The sequence below is a fragment of the Misgurnus anguillicaudatus genome, chromosome 16 (assembly GCF_027580225.2).
Source record: "Misgurnus anguillicaudatus chromosome 16, ASM2758022v2, whole genome shotgun sequence".
NCBI lineage: Eukaryota > Metazoa > Chordata > Actinopteri > Cypriniformes > Cobitidae > Misgurnus > Misgurnus anguillicaudatus.
In genome coordinates this window covers 33,255,682-33,272,596 of record NC_073352.2, presented here as the reverse complement: position 1 = coordinate 33,272,596, position 16,915 = coordinate 33,255,682, and the positions used below count along the sequence as shown (strand labels likewise).

Genomic DNA, 16,915 nt, shown 5'->3' with positions numbered 1-16,915 from the left:
CAAACACAGCCGGACACATTGCGGTAATGAGTATTTTAGCAGAAAATGAGATCAAATTTCCAATTATAAATTCTTATGTTGAAATCACACATTGTGCAAGGTACAACACAGTATTGTGTTAATTCTGATGCTTTTTAATGTTACTATATTACACATTTTAAAGCTAAAATCATTAGTGCCGTGGTGTTTCAATGGTTTCGTGAGAATCACCCAGTCACTATTGCAAACAAAAAGCAACATTAGTCATGATCAGATGTCTCAGATGTGTTTTACTCTGTATTATATGTCATTTACATTATAGCAGTGTTCAGTTTATACAAGAGATGCAGAGCATTCAGCTAAAAAAGCCTGGAAACAGTTTTCATAAAAAGTGCTCATTAAATAATACACTGTACATCGTTCATGAGTCTGAGCGTGTGGTGTGAGTCCATGTTTATCATGTTTGACCTTTAAAATGCTGCTTATATCAGAGGGATTTTCAAAGACATCATCTCTACTAGCTTCTCTGGTGATTCATTATTCACAGAATCACAGTATGAAAGAGCAGATCTTAAATTCAAGACCGACTCCTCGTGCAAGAGTCTCAAGTGTTCGTCAGGCCAAAGCTGCTCTTCAAAATAAAGGGCGAAAACATCTGAGGTCTAGCACAGATCTTCTTCATTAGCAGATGTTCGCAGTTCCAGTCTTACTCATGCAAATTTCTCATCTGGAAGAAAACACATCCTGAAGTGATGAACGAGCAGTCCAGAGCTGCCTGCAAAACCGTCTGGAGTCTCTTTCGGCTCATTAAACTGCACTTTAATCTTTCAGAGTCTCTACAGTTAGCTTATATATAAAAACCTTTGGTCTTCATTTGCCCTTAATATGTTTCTTCATCAAGCAGTGCAAAATCATAAGACCAGACAGTTTCTCCTTCTCCTTATGTATTTGGCAGAATCAAACTCAAATGAAAAAGCGGTGAGCATTTGAAACAGTTTGTAATATTACAGACCCTATATTCGCTCCTTGGCTAACACTATAAGAGAAAATCTCCCAAAATCTATCAAGAAATGTGCCTTTCATATATTTCACCCAATAAAAGAAAAAAATATGAATATTTAGCAAAAAGACAATGACCAAGACAGAAAATGTGCATATAAATAAAAAATTAGCTTTTGAGGGGGAAAATAAATTTACATCACAATCATAACAGCTAATAAAACAGGTTTCATTGTCTTTATGACAAATATATTTCTTCTGCTGATTTTGGGGTTAAATAATGAAATAACATTTCTTCAGAATTGTAAATAAGAGCCCAGATTTGATATAAAAATGAATTATCGGGTTTATCAGAAACAATGGCATATAATTTATTGTAAAAATGTTATCGCTGATTATGGATAACACTGTCAGAAAACAACTAAACCAGTTTGGAGAATCAAACCATTCAAAAAGAAAAGCCTTATTATTATTATTATTAGTAGTATAAAAAAATGAAGGCTCAAATATTAATGCAGATGCAGAACAGCCTCCTCTGGCTGAATACACAGTAAATCTCAGTTTCAACTTCATCAACATCACTATCATTATTCACTTCTCATTCTCAACAGTGAGAAAGTTAAATTCTGAACAGTGAGAGAATTAACTAGTGAACTGACACTAAAATCATTTCACCTATGAGCATCAAAAGTCAACCCCTCCAGAGCCCCTTTGGTCCATTCCTCGAGTGTTTTGCACATTCGCCCATAAGTCCTCCACCGCTTGCCCCCTCCTTCAACCCCTTTGACTCCGTATCCAGCCCTCCTTACCCGTTCCCTATCAAGCGAGGAAGACCACAAAGATGATGAAGAAGATGATGAGAACGAGGAATATCTTGATCATGAGCCAGCGGTTGGAGGAGACAGACTGGAAGTATTTGAGGATCTCGCCGTGGGCCATTTCTACATTTAACTGGGTGTCTTCCACATTGCCGTCGATTCTGATGGTAAACAATTAACAAACATTAAATATCAGATTGATCTCTGTGTGCTGTATTGCTTTTTATGTAAAGAACTGACCTCTGGACCGTCTCCTCCTGCTCTTTGACCATGTGTGCCAACTGCTGAAATATCGAACCCAATTCCACAATAGTACTCTCGATATTCTGCATCGTGTCTGCCCGGCTCTGGATGTATGAATCCTACACACACAGCAGAGGGATGTTTGAGAATCCAGTCACACATCTCATTGTCTATTTCTAAGTGTTTGAGAAAACGGTACCTGTTCATCAATGAGCTGGAGTTGAAGGGGGTTTGCTCTGGAGTCCATGTCAATGGCAACCTCTCCTCCCAAACTCCTCGACTCATCCTGCATCAGAACTGAACTATCTGTGAGAGCAAAGAAATTAAACACTGTTAAAAAATCTATAATAAATCATTTATTTTCTGATTATCTTATATTTTTAATTCCACAGATTGTATAGTAACTGGTGCATACAACGGAGTTCCCACACTTTAGTTAACTTCAAATTCAAGGACCTTTCAAGGACTTTCAAGGACTAAATATGGGGACACATTTTAAGTGAGAGCAAGGTTACAACGTGTTACCTTTTAAGATACATTGTTACAGTTCCCTTTTGAGTGAACTCACGCTGCATCACCGCGACGACACCCCGGGGACACATCCAGGGGCAAGTGCGTCCGAATGTGCACATCAAATTCAATCAATGGTGAGACTCAACGACAAAGACAGGGTGACGCGGAAGCCAGGAAGTACATCGCCACCTGAAACACTGCCAAAGACGGCGTTACAGAGACGCAGGAAGTATCTTCTGTATGCAAATGTTGATTCATACCAAAATGCTTTGTATTTTACACATGAAAACGTCTCGGGTTACGTATGTAACTGTTGTTCCCTGAGAAGGGAACGAGACGCTGCGTCTCCCTTGCCATACTCCCTGCGTCCCTGTAATGCCGTCTTCGGCAATATTTCAGATAGTGATACACTTCCTGGCTCTCGCGTCACCCTGTCTTTGTCGTTAAGCCTCACCATTGGTTGAATTTGATATACACATTCAGACGCACTTACCCCTGGAGGCGTCCCAAAAGTGTCACGGCAGTGACGCAGCGCGAGTTCCCTCGAAGGGAACCGTAACAATGTATCTTAAAATGTAATCATGCACCCACTTGAAATGTGTCCCCACACCCAGTCCCCGAATTTGATGGTATTTGACCTTGAAATGTCCTTGAACTTGACATCAACCAAGGCGTGGGAACCTCATGGACTCAACATACTAAAGTTATTGGTGAGGAGAGGTGATGCAGAGACAGGAGCCTGTGAGAAGTGCTCTCTTCTGCTGCGCTGTTGCTTCAGATTCTAGACACAGACGATAAAAAAAAAAAAAAACGATTACAAACAGTGTGTTTACAACTACATCACGACTCATTAATTCTGATACAATACAGTCTGTTAAACACAAAAGTAACTTTAAGTAACAGATGGATTAACCAGACTGTGACATGCATTGTAGATTTAAATAAAAACATACCTCTGTTCTCACTTCCAAGACTGACTTGAAGTCGTTTGACATGGATGCCAGCTTTGACTGCAACACAAACATCAACACACTGTCAAATCGTGTATTATACCGCAGTGAGAAAATAAAAGGTGTGGTAGCCCCTAAAGATAGTCTGCATCAATCAAAATGAAATCAAAAACCCTACAGTCTACAGCAAGAGCAACCGAAGATAATACTTCCTGGAAAGTCTCAAATATCTGTCATCATCTGAATGCATATAAGATCGTACCTGGAGGGAGACAACAATTGTGTTGGAATGTGTCTGGATGTGGCGGCCATTTTGCCCGCTGCGAGATCGTACAAGGTCTTGCAGCTGTGCTATCTGCTTATTCAGACTGTTGATGTCCTGATGAGAGACACAGACAGCATATCAGATCTCTGCAAGATGTTTGCTTTTACAAAAAACATGATGGCTTCAAGAAAGATGCTGACAATGATCGCAAACAATCCCATCTTAGCAATTTTACAGAAAGTAAAGTAAGAGTTTTTGAGATACATTAATTTGATTATTTATATGATTCCATACAAATAATATGCACAAACCTGTTTAATGATGTATGTTAACTCTTCGATTTCCACTGCTTTATCATCAAACAAAGATTTCCGTTTGGCCACTGAGGAAGAGAGGAGGGTAAACTGAATAAGGTGATATTAAACAAGACCACCATAAAATTATAGACAGAAATCGTAAAGTCAGGAAAAAAACTATTTGACTTCTTTCTTTTCAAAATATTTATACTGCAAAAAATGAGTTTCTTACTTAGTATTGTCTTGTTTTAACTAAATATAAAACAATTCTTAAAACAAGATGCATTCTCTTGATAAGCAAAATAACCTAAGAAAATAAGTTGAGTTTTTGGACAAAAATATCAAATTTAAAGACAGAGTGCACGATATCTAAAAAACGGTTTGGAAAAAGAGTCAGGCCGACTACCAAAACACACTTTTAGCCAGCAGTAAGGGGCGTGTCTACTAACCAACATCATTGCCTGGGTTGTGTATGTGTGGGGTGGGTCCAGATTCTATTGGGGTAGGGGCGTGTTTGTTTAGGTGATTTCAAATGTCAACATTGGCTTTCAGAGATCATGCACCCCACCTTTAAGTGAATTTGCACATAAAAAAAACAAATCTTGCCAATGGGGTAAGAAAAAAATATATAGATTTTCCTAAATGCACAGAAAAAATGTCTTCAATGGCAGATTTTCTTTGTTTGTTTTAAACACAAATGCACATAAATTTGATATTTTTGTCTAAAAACTAGACTTATCTTCTAAAGGCCTTTTTGCTCATCAATTTTTAGATAATTTTACTAAAAACAAGACAAAAATAGTATGCAAGAAAGTATTTTTGCAGTGTAACAAATACAGGGCTAGACTTGATTTAAGGAGCTTAATAAATCATATAAAATCGGTATGGATAAAAACCAGAATGGACGTTTGCAATGGATCGTGAATTTACTCCCAAATCACTAATGTTTTTGATGTTGAGTTTGAAGTCTGTGTAAACTAGGGCTGGTTACATAGGTCATAATACAATGTATCACAATACGATACGATATGTTGCATGATGCGATACACTGCAATACTTTTTCTTTATCAAAAATGTAAAAAAAGAACTGATTTTTAAAAACTTTTTTAAGCCAAAATGCTTCCACGCGTTGGCTTTGAAAGCAGCAGGTGGTTTTAAATTTTCTGCCATTTTCTCACTCCCCCTAACTAGCCATATATGACAGATGACTGGACAGAGACAACTACAGCAGCAGCGGATGAGGTCGTTTGACACACACAAATTTTTTATATCGATAGTAGAGATTGAAATATCGACACACTATTGTGGAAAAATGTATCATGATAGTTAGCTGTATCGATATTTTTGCACAGCCCTAGTGTAAACACATCATAAATGTTAGAAATGTATTGCTAAAACACATTACCAAGACTGTAAAATATGTAGCACTGAATTTGGAGTTACACTGTTAAACAGTTTTTCCACATTTCTGAGGATTTATTGGGCGGGATTAAAATCATCGATGATGCCCCTGCATAATTGGAAGCATCCATTCAGGTTGCAGCGATATTTAAATGTCAAGAGATGACAGCTTGTCCCGCGAGTGGGCGTGTAGCCGCTGAAACCACGAGAAACTGAGACTGGGGTCTCTGCAGAACAAAAAGAGGCGTTTCCCAATTTTGGGGCGTTATCAAAAGAAAGAGGTGTTTTCCACCTCTATGTCTGATTGGCTCAAATTGAGTGGCCGATTCCAAAATGCATTTTTGAGAAGGAGGTCTCTGCTGAACAAAAAGAGGCGGTTCCAAATTTTGGGTTGTTTTCAAACTGGAACAGGTGTAAAAAAAATTATGATGTATTGCTTTTCAAGGCTTCTGGAATTTTTTGATTAAATGGTTATAAACGCCTAATCCCAGTTTTAAAACGCCTGGAAATTGGCAAATGCCCCTTTTTTGTTCTACAAAGACCTATACTTCGAAAAACCTGCCTATTTTTACAAAAATTTGATAACTTTTTTATTTACTTGCTGTTTATTCATTTTTCAAATTTGACTGGGTGGTTTATAACTAGGGATGTAACGGTATCAAAAAATCACGGTACGGTAGTATTTCGGTATGATGCCCACGGTACGGTAATTATTGAAACATTTGCAGGAAGAAAAAAAAAACAAATGAAGACTTGGAAAAACTCCCATAAGTGTTTATTAAACAAGAACATTACAATGTACAAAGTGTAGTTAAGTATTTACAATTTTCATAAAAAGGACAAAAAAATTAAGTTTCATTTTAGTTTGTCGACTTTAAACAACTCCCAATCAGTCAGGTTTTAAGAATTGAGTGACTCCCTCAATTGACCTAGTTTTTATTATTATTAATATTAATGCTAATGCTTGGTACTCCTATGAAAGCAACGGTTGTGATTGTAGAATCAAGAAAAGATGATGGGTTTTAAGATGGGTCAATTCCTGAAAACAAAAACAACCCAGTAAAAAATGAAAATTGCTTACTTATTGTAGCTGGACTTAATACAGGGGCGCGTTTCCCAATCGGAAGTCTGCAGCCTCTATGGGTCGCATTTGTAGGCTGCATACGTAATGAAGACCGTCTTATTTCAAAATATTAACATTTTTCAAGTTGACTATTATTCTTATTAAATCGTATATTATTGTAACACGCTTATGACTTGCGAATGTAATACTCAGTTAACTTAAATACACCAGGCGTTTAATGACGGATGCAGCCTGCATATGCAACCTAAGGAGGCTGCAACCTTCTAATTGAGAAACGGCATACACACTCTGCTCATTCACGGATTTTTACTCACTCGTTTTTTGAATGTCCATCACATTTTGTCCTTCCTCGTTTCTTGTCACAGCGAACGCGAACTTTTTCGACACATCAGATTTAAAATCCGTGTTTCTTTTGCTTCCGCCATTGCCGCTCCACTTGTAGAGAGGCGTCAGAGTAGCACGCATGGGATTATGGGAATTGTAGTTCCCGCGTCCCTCCACTCGCTTTACTTGACCGGAAAAAAACTACACGTGTTGCCCGGAAGACCTAACGTTTTACCGATCATGTGACCACGGTGGTACCGGGAAAATCTTCTACCGCAATACCACGAAATTTATAATACCGTTACATCCCTATTTATAACACATTTTTCTTTGGTGTGACAAACTGAAAACACATGTAATATCGCACTTTACACTTTAAGGATGCAATCTGTACATGCATGTTACTTACAAATTGTCAGCTTTTCCAACTTGGCAAAAGTGTTGCTCAAGTCTTTCCCAATTCTCCTGTTACAGGAAAACAAAACAACATCTCTTATGGGCAAAGTCTCAGGACAACAGAGATTCAGTTGCACTTAAGAAACTGAAAATACAGCACTGAGCAAAGACCAAAGTAAATTCATGCTTACTTGGCCATAAGAGTGAAGTCACTTCGCTGTTTAAGGGCATTAATGACAGGTTTAGCGTGTGTCCCATTCTGTGAGAGAGAAAGAAAGACATTCATTATATCAGCATATTGACAAAACAAAATATCTGACAGATCAAGAATGCAGGTAATGTAGGCAAATACAGAAAAGGGTGCTAGAAAGCATGATAAAACGTTTATGTAAAAACAAAGTATAAATGGCTTTAAAGGTAAGAACCAACTTTTGCAAATATGAATTGTAGACATCTTTTTGAATAGATTATATATCTAATAATACATTTATTGTAGATATTAGTATCATACCTGTAACTGTCTCCCTTGCAGTGACTTACAAGCCGACTGGAACTCAAGTGTACGATCTCGACAGGTCATGGTAAAACCGCAGTACCTCTTGTCCTCAACAATATCAGTGAATTTGAGTGACAGTGATTTCAATGTGATCCACTGCTGTGAAACGGGCCAAAGCAAACACTTCAGATGTTACCAGAGCTTTGCCGAGCTGACTGTTGTTTAGTGTCCCCGCACATCATCTGAACACAAAAGAAAGATTCAGTCAATTAAAATGTCTGCGCTGACCAAAAATATAGCCCTAAGAACACTTAAGAAAAAATGTCACAGTGCATTATAAACCAAATCAAGTGCACGTAAATTAAATTGCATCTTCTCAGAAGACTATTGACATGTTTCACCAATGTCTGACAAGTAGAAAGCATTCAAATACATTTTGGGATGGTTTCCCGAACAGGGTTTAGATTAATCCAGAACTAGGCCTTAGTTATTTTAGGACATTTAAGAAGTTTTTACAAACAAACCCTACAAAAAACAATACTGGTGTGCATCTTGAGACAAAACAATGGCACTAATTTATATTAAAATATGTCAGTACAAGGTATTTTGAAAATAAAGTAGCTCAAACATGAATTTTAGTCTGGGACTAGGATATGCTCTGTCCGGGAGACCGCCCCATAGTGTTTATTTTAAACAGATATAAATTGATTTTGGAAATAGAAAAAGCTTATTTATGGCTGAAATAATCAACACTTCAACATTAGCGTGTAACATCTTCCTTTAAAATAAATATGATAAAACAAATATTGATTTTAGGGCGGCATAATATATCGTTTAGCATCGACACAGCAAAGTTCACATCTGCAATAGACACATCACAGAACTTTTTTAAATATTTTGGATGTCTTTGCCAATGTTATACTATACGAGAGAAAGGATTTAAGCGGTCCCGAGAGAAAAAAAAATCTCAGATTGAGTAATATCTAACATCAGAAAAGACATAGGAGTGACAATACGATTCCAACGGTTTCAATAACACAAACTTGTCACTTGTCAAAATGTATGCAATACCATCACACACTTATTTCCTCATGTTGGCATCTCACAGCTGTATAAGAAATGCCAGGCTGAATTTAAAGGGAACATTTCACAAGACTTTTTTAAGATGTAAAATAAAACTTTGGTGTCCGCAGAGTATGTATGTGAAGTTTTAGCTCAAAATACCCTATAGATCATTTATTATAGCAGGCTAAAATTGTACTTGTGTGCAAAAATGTGCTATTTTAGGGGTTCCCTTTAAAATGCAAATAAGCGGATGAAATGCAAACAGTGATTGCCATGATGGTGGTTGATTAAAATTGAAACTTAATTGTGGTCAAAAAAAATTCTCGCTCTCTTTGCACTAAATGTCAGTGCTGTGGTTGGATACTAGTGCAGATTAAGGGGTGGAATTATAATATTAAGATCCCCTTTTGACATCATAAGGGGAACCACATTTTAATTACCTATTTTTTACTGGGTTGTTCTTTTCCATATTTTCTAGGTTGATATAAGCACTGTGCATTTAATTATAGCATTTAAACATTGGAAAAGGTCAGGTTTTTTATGATAAGCCCCCTTTAAACCGAAATACCGCACTGCTGGATTCCCTTAAGTATAGTGCCCAAGTTTAATGCATTAAAACATTTAATGCAAATCCATACCTATTGAAGTGTGCATTAAGGGTCCAAGTGGTTTCAACTATACCCATACCAGATAAAAACAATGAAACAAAAAACATTTTACTTTTATTAAGCTCAGACTTCCTATCAAAAGCAAAATCGTATGTCTATGAAAAAATTTGTTTTTTATAAATTAACCACAAATGTAAATAAGCAAAACCTTACAGAAACTTTAAAGGTCTGAAGGACTATGTAAACACACCTGTCTGAATGTCACGGTCACATCCTTATACGTGACAAGTAAATATTATACATATAACGAGTCATTCTGTTCAAATGATACATTAATCTTATAAACCCTTTTATTGTATAATTTCTAAAAATGAACAACACTTATCTGAGCACAGGTGAACTAAACTCACGTTATCGGATTATAGGCCAACCAGAAGATTCTGGCTCAACAGGCATAACGTTATGTGAAATAACACGACAAACAACTGTTCATTAAAATATGTGTCACAAATATAAACTTACGTCGCTTAGAGATGAACTGACGGTGTTTAGGTTTGTTTATGTCTCAGTGACTGACACCCATCCGCAATCCAATAGTACCAAACAGTAACGTTACGCAGCTCTCAGCGCTAACTGACTCGAAACTCGACAATTTACCACTTAATTTTAAACCGTTAGGACTCCAAATGGGTCACAATCATTAGATAACACATTCTTATTATAGTGTATACATGTCTACTCACGGTTATTGTGTCATTTCGTCGTTATTTTCCAGTATTCCCGGCTTATTGGTGGTGGTATGGAGGTCGGTGTTTCGCTTCCAGTTCTGACCGCTTCCGGTGTTGGCAACGTCACTGCCACGTCTACGAATGCGCATGCGCACTGCCTCTTCCTAAAGCGTGAATTGTGACGCTCTATTGTCAGTTTTATGCTTTTTGACGTTACGATTAAAAACAACGATGGCATTCAGTGATTAAACATCTTTCCTTTGCAAAGTACAGAAACATAAAATAACTTTCCGTCAGTCATTTTTTATGCAAATGAATTCAGAGTGACGTTGTTGCACGAGGCCAGCAGATGTCGCCAAAGGTATTAAAACGGCATCTTTATATTTCCCAAACAAAATGTATTATAGATAAAAACAGTAAACAATTAAATATGGGTGCTTTAATAATATATCATCATATCATATAATTTTACCTTTAATAAATTAAATGGTTTTCGACACTAAAGCAATTATATTTATTAAACAGAAACCGATTGAAAACATAATTAAATAAATAAAAAATATTAAAAATGAGAACAAGTCACTTTTGTGAAATGGTTTACTATATGTGTACTAAACCAATCATTCAAACATTTACATTTTATATCATGATTTATCATGGCATATTTTTACCCTATAAACTAAATCTTAACATTTTCCATTATATTTTTATTTATAAAACACTATTTAGTATGTTTATTAGGACTTTTGCCCCATGAGAACTGTTGGGTAGTCCCTAAAATGTAGGTGATAACAGGGTTTACAAACCTTGTGGAAGATATTTGGTCTCCACGATGTACTGTAGGCTAAACCTTGACCCATATGCACACATTTCAACATGAAGCAGCATGTAAACTGTTTTGATGTCCTCTCAGTGTAAGAGCTTTTTGTTGTCCTTATCTGCTTGGTGTGGATGAGCACAGCTCACTTTGAATCAAGAAACACTGTAACATATCTCAACATCTTCATTATTATGAGGGTTTTTGCAAAGGGACTGATGGCACAGCTTTTTTGGCACATACGAGACATTGTTCAATAGCAAGCATTTCCCTAGAGGATACAGTAATACATATAAGTAATCCAGTCATTTTAAGCTGAATTCATGTATATATGAATTGGGTCTCCTCGTGAGATTACATGACCAGGCAAGTCCTACATTATCAGACCATTTAAAGGCCACCTATTATACAAAATCCACTTTTACAAGGTTGTTGAACATAGATGTGTGTTTTGACAGTGTGTGAACACAACAACCAAAAAATAAAAAATCCACCCTTTTCTACTTTTTTAATCACCCTTAAACCAAAGCAGTATCATTAGACATGCCATTTTGATTCTCTTGTTAATGTGACATCACACTGATAAAGCCCTGCCCACGGCCACTGACTGACTGGTTTAATTTTACCCCAAAGCTTTTTTTAAAGTGTTTGTGAGGCTGAACATACTATTGTCTCAGGCTGTATTCACCAGATTCAGATCTATTTTAACTAAAAGTGCTTACTATCTGTTTGTAAGGCGGAAGTGAGGAGCTATAGCTCATTTGCATTTAAAGGTACAGTGCTTTTTTTGCTCCGACTCAAATTGGGGCATTTAGACATGCTATAATAAATGATCTATGGGGCATTTTAAGCTAAAACTTCACAGACACATTCTAGGCACACATGAGACAAATATTACATATTGTAAAAATGTGCATAATATGTGGCATTTAATGCATATCTACTGTAATGCACCTTCAAGGTTACAATTTTCTTTCTCATACAAACTCGTTCCTGTCTCTCGATTCATCCTGTCTCACAGACATACAGGCTGCGGTCGGACAATGTCGTCGTCTCTCCCAGATAACATCACAACATACACATATTCGTGTTGTCCAGATAGCATCCAGACCTGCTGGAACACAGCTGCTTCAACAAAGAGACATAGTGTAAACATGACTGATGTTTTATCGCTGCTGCCACTTTGGACACAAACGCATTCGTGCACAGCAAAGATCCGGAAAAAAACACAGGATTGTGTTTTTAGCTGGAAATGAAAAAGGTTGAGTCGGGGAGAGGAAGAGGGAGGCCCTGCGATATACAATAAAGGCACGTGAGATGATAAGAGAGCCATTTTGTTTCGGCAGATGAAGCCGAGAAAAAGATGCATGCCAGTTTCTGGACGGATGAGTCATGTCTCTCCCTTATTCCTCCTCTCTTCTATTTTCATATTCTTGCGAGCGGATGCTAAATTTAGTCCTGGCAGAGAGCCCTGACAGACAGGTAGGCTGGCATCTGCCTCCAGAATGAGACTACATGCAACCACCGCAGAAGCCCCAATTAATGGCCCTAAAAACATCAATACAGATTCATTCACACAGGCTGGGCCATATGTTTACATTTATGCATGGAAAAACAATTTTCCTGTGTTTTCTCCTGGGATCAAACCCATGTCCCGTGTGCAGACACACACACCACGTTCAAAGCACAGTCATCAAATATGCTGTGAAATATTTATATGAGAACTGTGGACTTCAGCATCTCGTGGGTTCTAGGATGTTCTAGTTTGATAATGTCAAATGAATCAGATATCTGGCGCTGTGTTAATGCAGAACAGTGCAGACAGTGAATAAAATTCCCCGTGATAAAAACTAACCTTTACAAAACTCTCAATAAAAACTCACTGCTTTAATATGGCTCTGACGTGTATAGTACGTCATAACATGGTTCTGTTTAGGCTAACAGCACATCTTGGCCAAGCTTCGATAAAAAAGGTTGACTGAATACAAGCAGCTGTAATAATGCAAGCGCGACACAACAGGCAAGATTTTGCATAGGCACTGCATGGGCAAGTGGCATTAACAAGCAGTTTTTTTGCTCTGAGTCTGACTCAGCAGCAGTGCTGTGAGTGGGGAGAGAGAGATAATATTATTACTCGCATCATTACAGTCGTGCTTTGTACCTCCCAGAGTAAGTGATAATTATCACAGTGTTTATCTTTCATTACTGTTAAACGTCAGGAAAGAGAGCGAAGAGGGAGGGATGGAGGACAGAACATAGGGAGGTTGAATTAACACTAACATCAACTGATACTGTACATGTAAGGTCATCAAATCATTGTACATGTGGAAAAATATGAACCATATAATAAGTATTTGAACACCCTGCTATTTTGCAAGTTCTCCCAGAAATCATGGAGGGGTCTGAAATTGTCATCATAGGTGCATGTCCACTGTGAGAGACATAATAAAAAATTTTAAAAAAATCCAGAAATCACAATGTATTGAACTCCCTCCAAAGATTCTCTTTTGGGTTTAGGTCTGGAGACTGGTTAGGCCATCCCAGAAACTTGATATGCTTCTTGCAGAGCCACTCCTTGGTTATCCTGGCTGTGTGATTCGGGTCATTGTCGTGTTGGAAGACCCAGCCTCGACCCATCTTCAATGCTTTAACTGAGGGAAGGAGGTTGTTCCCCAAAATCTCGCAATATATGGCCCCAGTCATCCTCTCCTTAATACAGTGCAGTCGCCCTGTCCCATATGCAGAAAAACACCCCCAAAGCATGATGCTTACTACCACCCCCATGCTTCACAGTAGGGGATGGTACTCATCATTCTTCTTCCCCCAAACACGTTTAGTGGAATTATCTGACCACAACTTTCTCCCATCACTCCTCTGGATCATCCAAATTCGTCGTTGGCAAAATTAAGACAGGCCTGAACATGTGCTGGTTTAAGCAGGGGAACCTTCCGTGCCATGCATGATTTCAAACCATGACGTCTTAGTAACCTTGGAAATGGTGGTCCCAGGTCTTTTCATTTCATTGACCAGCTCCTCCCGTGTAGTTCTGGGCTGATTTCTCACCTTTCTTAGGATCATTGAGACCCCACGAGGTGAGATCTTGCATGGAGCCCTAGTCCGATAGAGATTGACAGTCATGTTTAGCTTCTTTCATTTTCTAATGATTGCTCCAACAGTGGACCTTTTTTCACCAAGCTGCTTGGCAATTTCCCTGTAGCCCTTTCCAGCCTTGTGGAGGTCTACAATTTTGTCTCTAGTGTCTTTGGACAGCTTTTTGGTCTTGGGCATGTTAGTAGTTGGATTCTTACTGATTGTATGGGGTGGACAGGTGTCTTTATGCATCTAACGACCTCAAACAGGTGGATCTAATTCAGGATAATAAATGGAATGGAGGTTGACATTTTAAAGGCAGACTAACAGGTCTTTGAGGGTCAGAATTCTAGCTGATAGACAGGTGTTCAAATACTTATTTGCAGCTGTATTATACAAATAAATAGTTAAAAAATCATATATGTGGATTTGACCTATACGATCACAATTTCAGACCCCTTCATGATTTCTAAGTGGGAGAACTTGCAAAATAGCAGGGTGTTCAAATACTTATTTTCCTCACTGTACGTGGGTTTTTTAATTGTAATAATTTGGTGCTTATTGTCATGAATCACAAGGATGTTACAGGCCAAAACAATATCATATTTTCTGTGAAAAGTGTCTTATGTAGGAAAAAAAATCATGATTTCCTGTCGGCCGACTTAGTCAGACAACTCTGTTACCAAGGTAAAGTAACAGTGTTGACAGTCATGTATGTGTATGTGTATGTGTGAGAGAGAACATGTGTGTATGTGTGTATGACTGTCAGGTCCTACGTCGTAGCCGCGACAGTGTAGGTTCCACGTCGGTTTTCATTTATACTTTTGCGCCTTCCTCCGCGTCGACGTGCAAACACACGCGCAAACGCTGGTAGGCAGTATCCACGCGTGTAACCACAGTAGCAGCGCGACCGTCAGAGAAGAAGAAGCTTGGCAAGTTAACCCACAAACGAAGAAGAAACAGCAACTTGTTGTGTATGAATTGAGAAGACCAGCAATGATGGAAGTAAATAAACAGCGACTTTTGTTAAAGTTTGAGTTAAATCACTCCTCAACTTTCTCATCTTTGTTTTCACCGTGGCAAACGGAAATACCTATGATGCAGTTTTTTTACCTGACGGGAGGGGTTCTGGTGGATCAATCACAGCGCTTGTGGTCTGCGTAGAACTGACGCGCTGTTAAAATTTTTGTGAGGTGCACGTCAGACGACGCAGAGCTACGCACAGGCTACGGATAGCCTACGCCGTAGCTACGAACTTACGCACGACTATAAATCGCCCTTTACTCTACATTGGTAACGGAGTTTGACAGTAACAGAGTTGACACTGACTAATTTGGGCAACAGGAAATCATGACAATAATATGATAAATATATAATAATATTTTATTGTTATGGCCTACATCTTGTGATTCATGACAATTGAGTACCAAATAATTAAAATTTAAAAAAAATATAACCATTTGATACACCCAGGGTAAGTCTCATGAAAATATGTCCAGCTTATATTCCACTTCAATATAGAAGAATAAAATAACTAATTGTTTGAATAATTAATAATAGAGTAATTATAATTTGCAATAACAAAATGAAGCCATATTGTTAGGACCAGACATTTTTGTAATTTCCATTATTATTAATAGTTTTCACATTAAAGGGATAAAAGTAATAATTTTCCAATCCTCATGTTTTTCTAAATCTGTATAAAAAAATTCTGATGAACACAAAGAAGTTATTTTGATAAATGATAGTAAGCACACAGTTGAAGGTACCCATTGGATTGATCAGAATTATGACCATATTTTCATTTTTGGGTGAACCATCCTTTTAAAATTAGTTGATATAATAAACAAAAGGAATTTCATAAATACATTTTAATAATAAGAATAATGCTAATGTACTTAATTAGTCACAATAATAAAGCTAATAATAATGTTGCATTACATTTGAATGGCCCTGAAACAAACTTTATTTCCATCTCATTTTGCTTTTCATGTCTTTCTACTAATTTTAAAGTAAAATATGACCCACATGTGTTTGTTGCACAGTCCATGTCAATTTACCTTTCGCATGTGTGAAGGAATTCATGTTTTCAGAATTACCAAATCATCACAAACCTTTCTCAAAAATAAGTCATTTCACTTTATTTATATTAATATATAGCACATTGCTTTATGGCTGTTGTGTTTTTTATATACTGTACGTGTGTGATAAGACCTAGTGTTTGCATTTATACACATTGAAGACATAAAGCAGGTAAAGTTATGTCTCTCTGTAACAAATCATTTACACACACACAAAAATTTTGGGCACAGATGGAATAGCAGCAATAACCATTAATCATTATGTTATTAACAAACACTCAAAGCTTATATTGTGTATAGATTATGGTATATATCGGGTTCTGTTGGGCCCTGTTATATCTGAATACATATGACAGATACATTTCTACACACAAATTATCCAAACAAAGCGACAGGAGGCAGGAATGAATTTTACACGGAAAAGACTGGAAACACTGACTTTTTGTAGTTACATTCATATCGTATGCATGTATATTTATATATATATTCTATGATAGTTCTTATACATTAACTGTATGGACACAGAGGTAGTTGATACATGGTACTGTCGAGAGAGAATGCTACGTTTATAGCACAGGATATTTCACACAGAACATTTAACAGCAGCGATAAAGCCATCGTGTATGAGGACACCCAACATTAACCAGAATCCTCAGTCAGAACCCTATTAGCTTTCTGAACCCACGTTTCCCCAAATCATGGCTGTTCCAAAACAGTTAATCTCTTGTCAAATATAATAACTTGCTCAACCTCAAAACAACA

General features: G+C 37.4%; 1 protein-coding gene across 3 annotated transcripts; it reads right to left on the bottom strand.

Moving 5' to 3' along the window:
* Positions 1-249: 249 nt before the first annotated feature.
* On the bottom strand, positions 250-10,339 carry stx5a (syntaxin 5A). Of its 3 annotated transcripts, XM_055177542.2 has the most exons (12): positions 10,181-10,339; positions 7,780-8,006; positions 7,460-7,527; positions 7,282-7,337; positions 4,079-4,149; positions 3,765-3,881; positions 3,506-3,562; positions 3,252-3,333; positions 2,239-2,345; positions 2,037-2,158; positions 1,788-1,957; positions 250-706 (listed from the first exon to the last, which is right to left on the bottom strand). In XM_055177542.2, exons 2-11 carry the CDS (start codon positions 7,846-7,848, stop codon positions 1,798-1,800), a joined length of 909 nt encoding a protein of 302 aa, XP_055033517.1. In that variant the 5' UTR covers positions 7,849-8,006; positions 10,181-10,339; the 3' UTR covers positions 250-706; positions 1,788-1,797. The 3 variants fall into 3 exon arrangements, with proteins under 3 accessions (XP_055033517.1, XP_055033516.1, XP_055033518.1); XM_055177541.2 differs by having other exon boundaries at positions 250-1,957; XM_055177543.2 differs by lacking the exon at positions 10,181-10,339 and adding an exon at positions 9,960-10,099 and having other exon boundaries at positions 250-1,957.
* Positions 10,340-16,915: the final 6,576 nt, after the last annotated feature.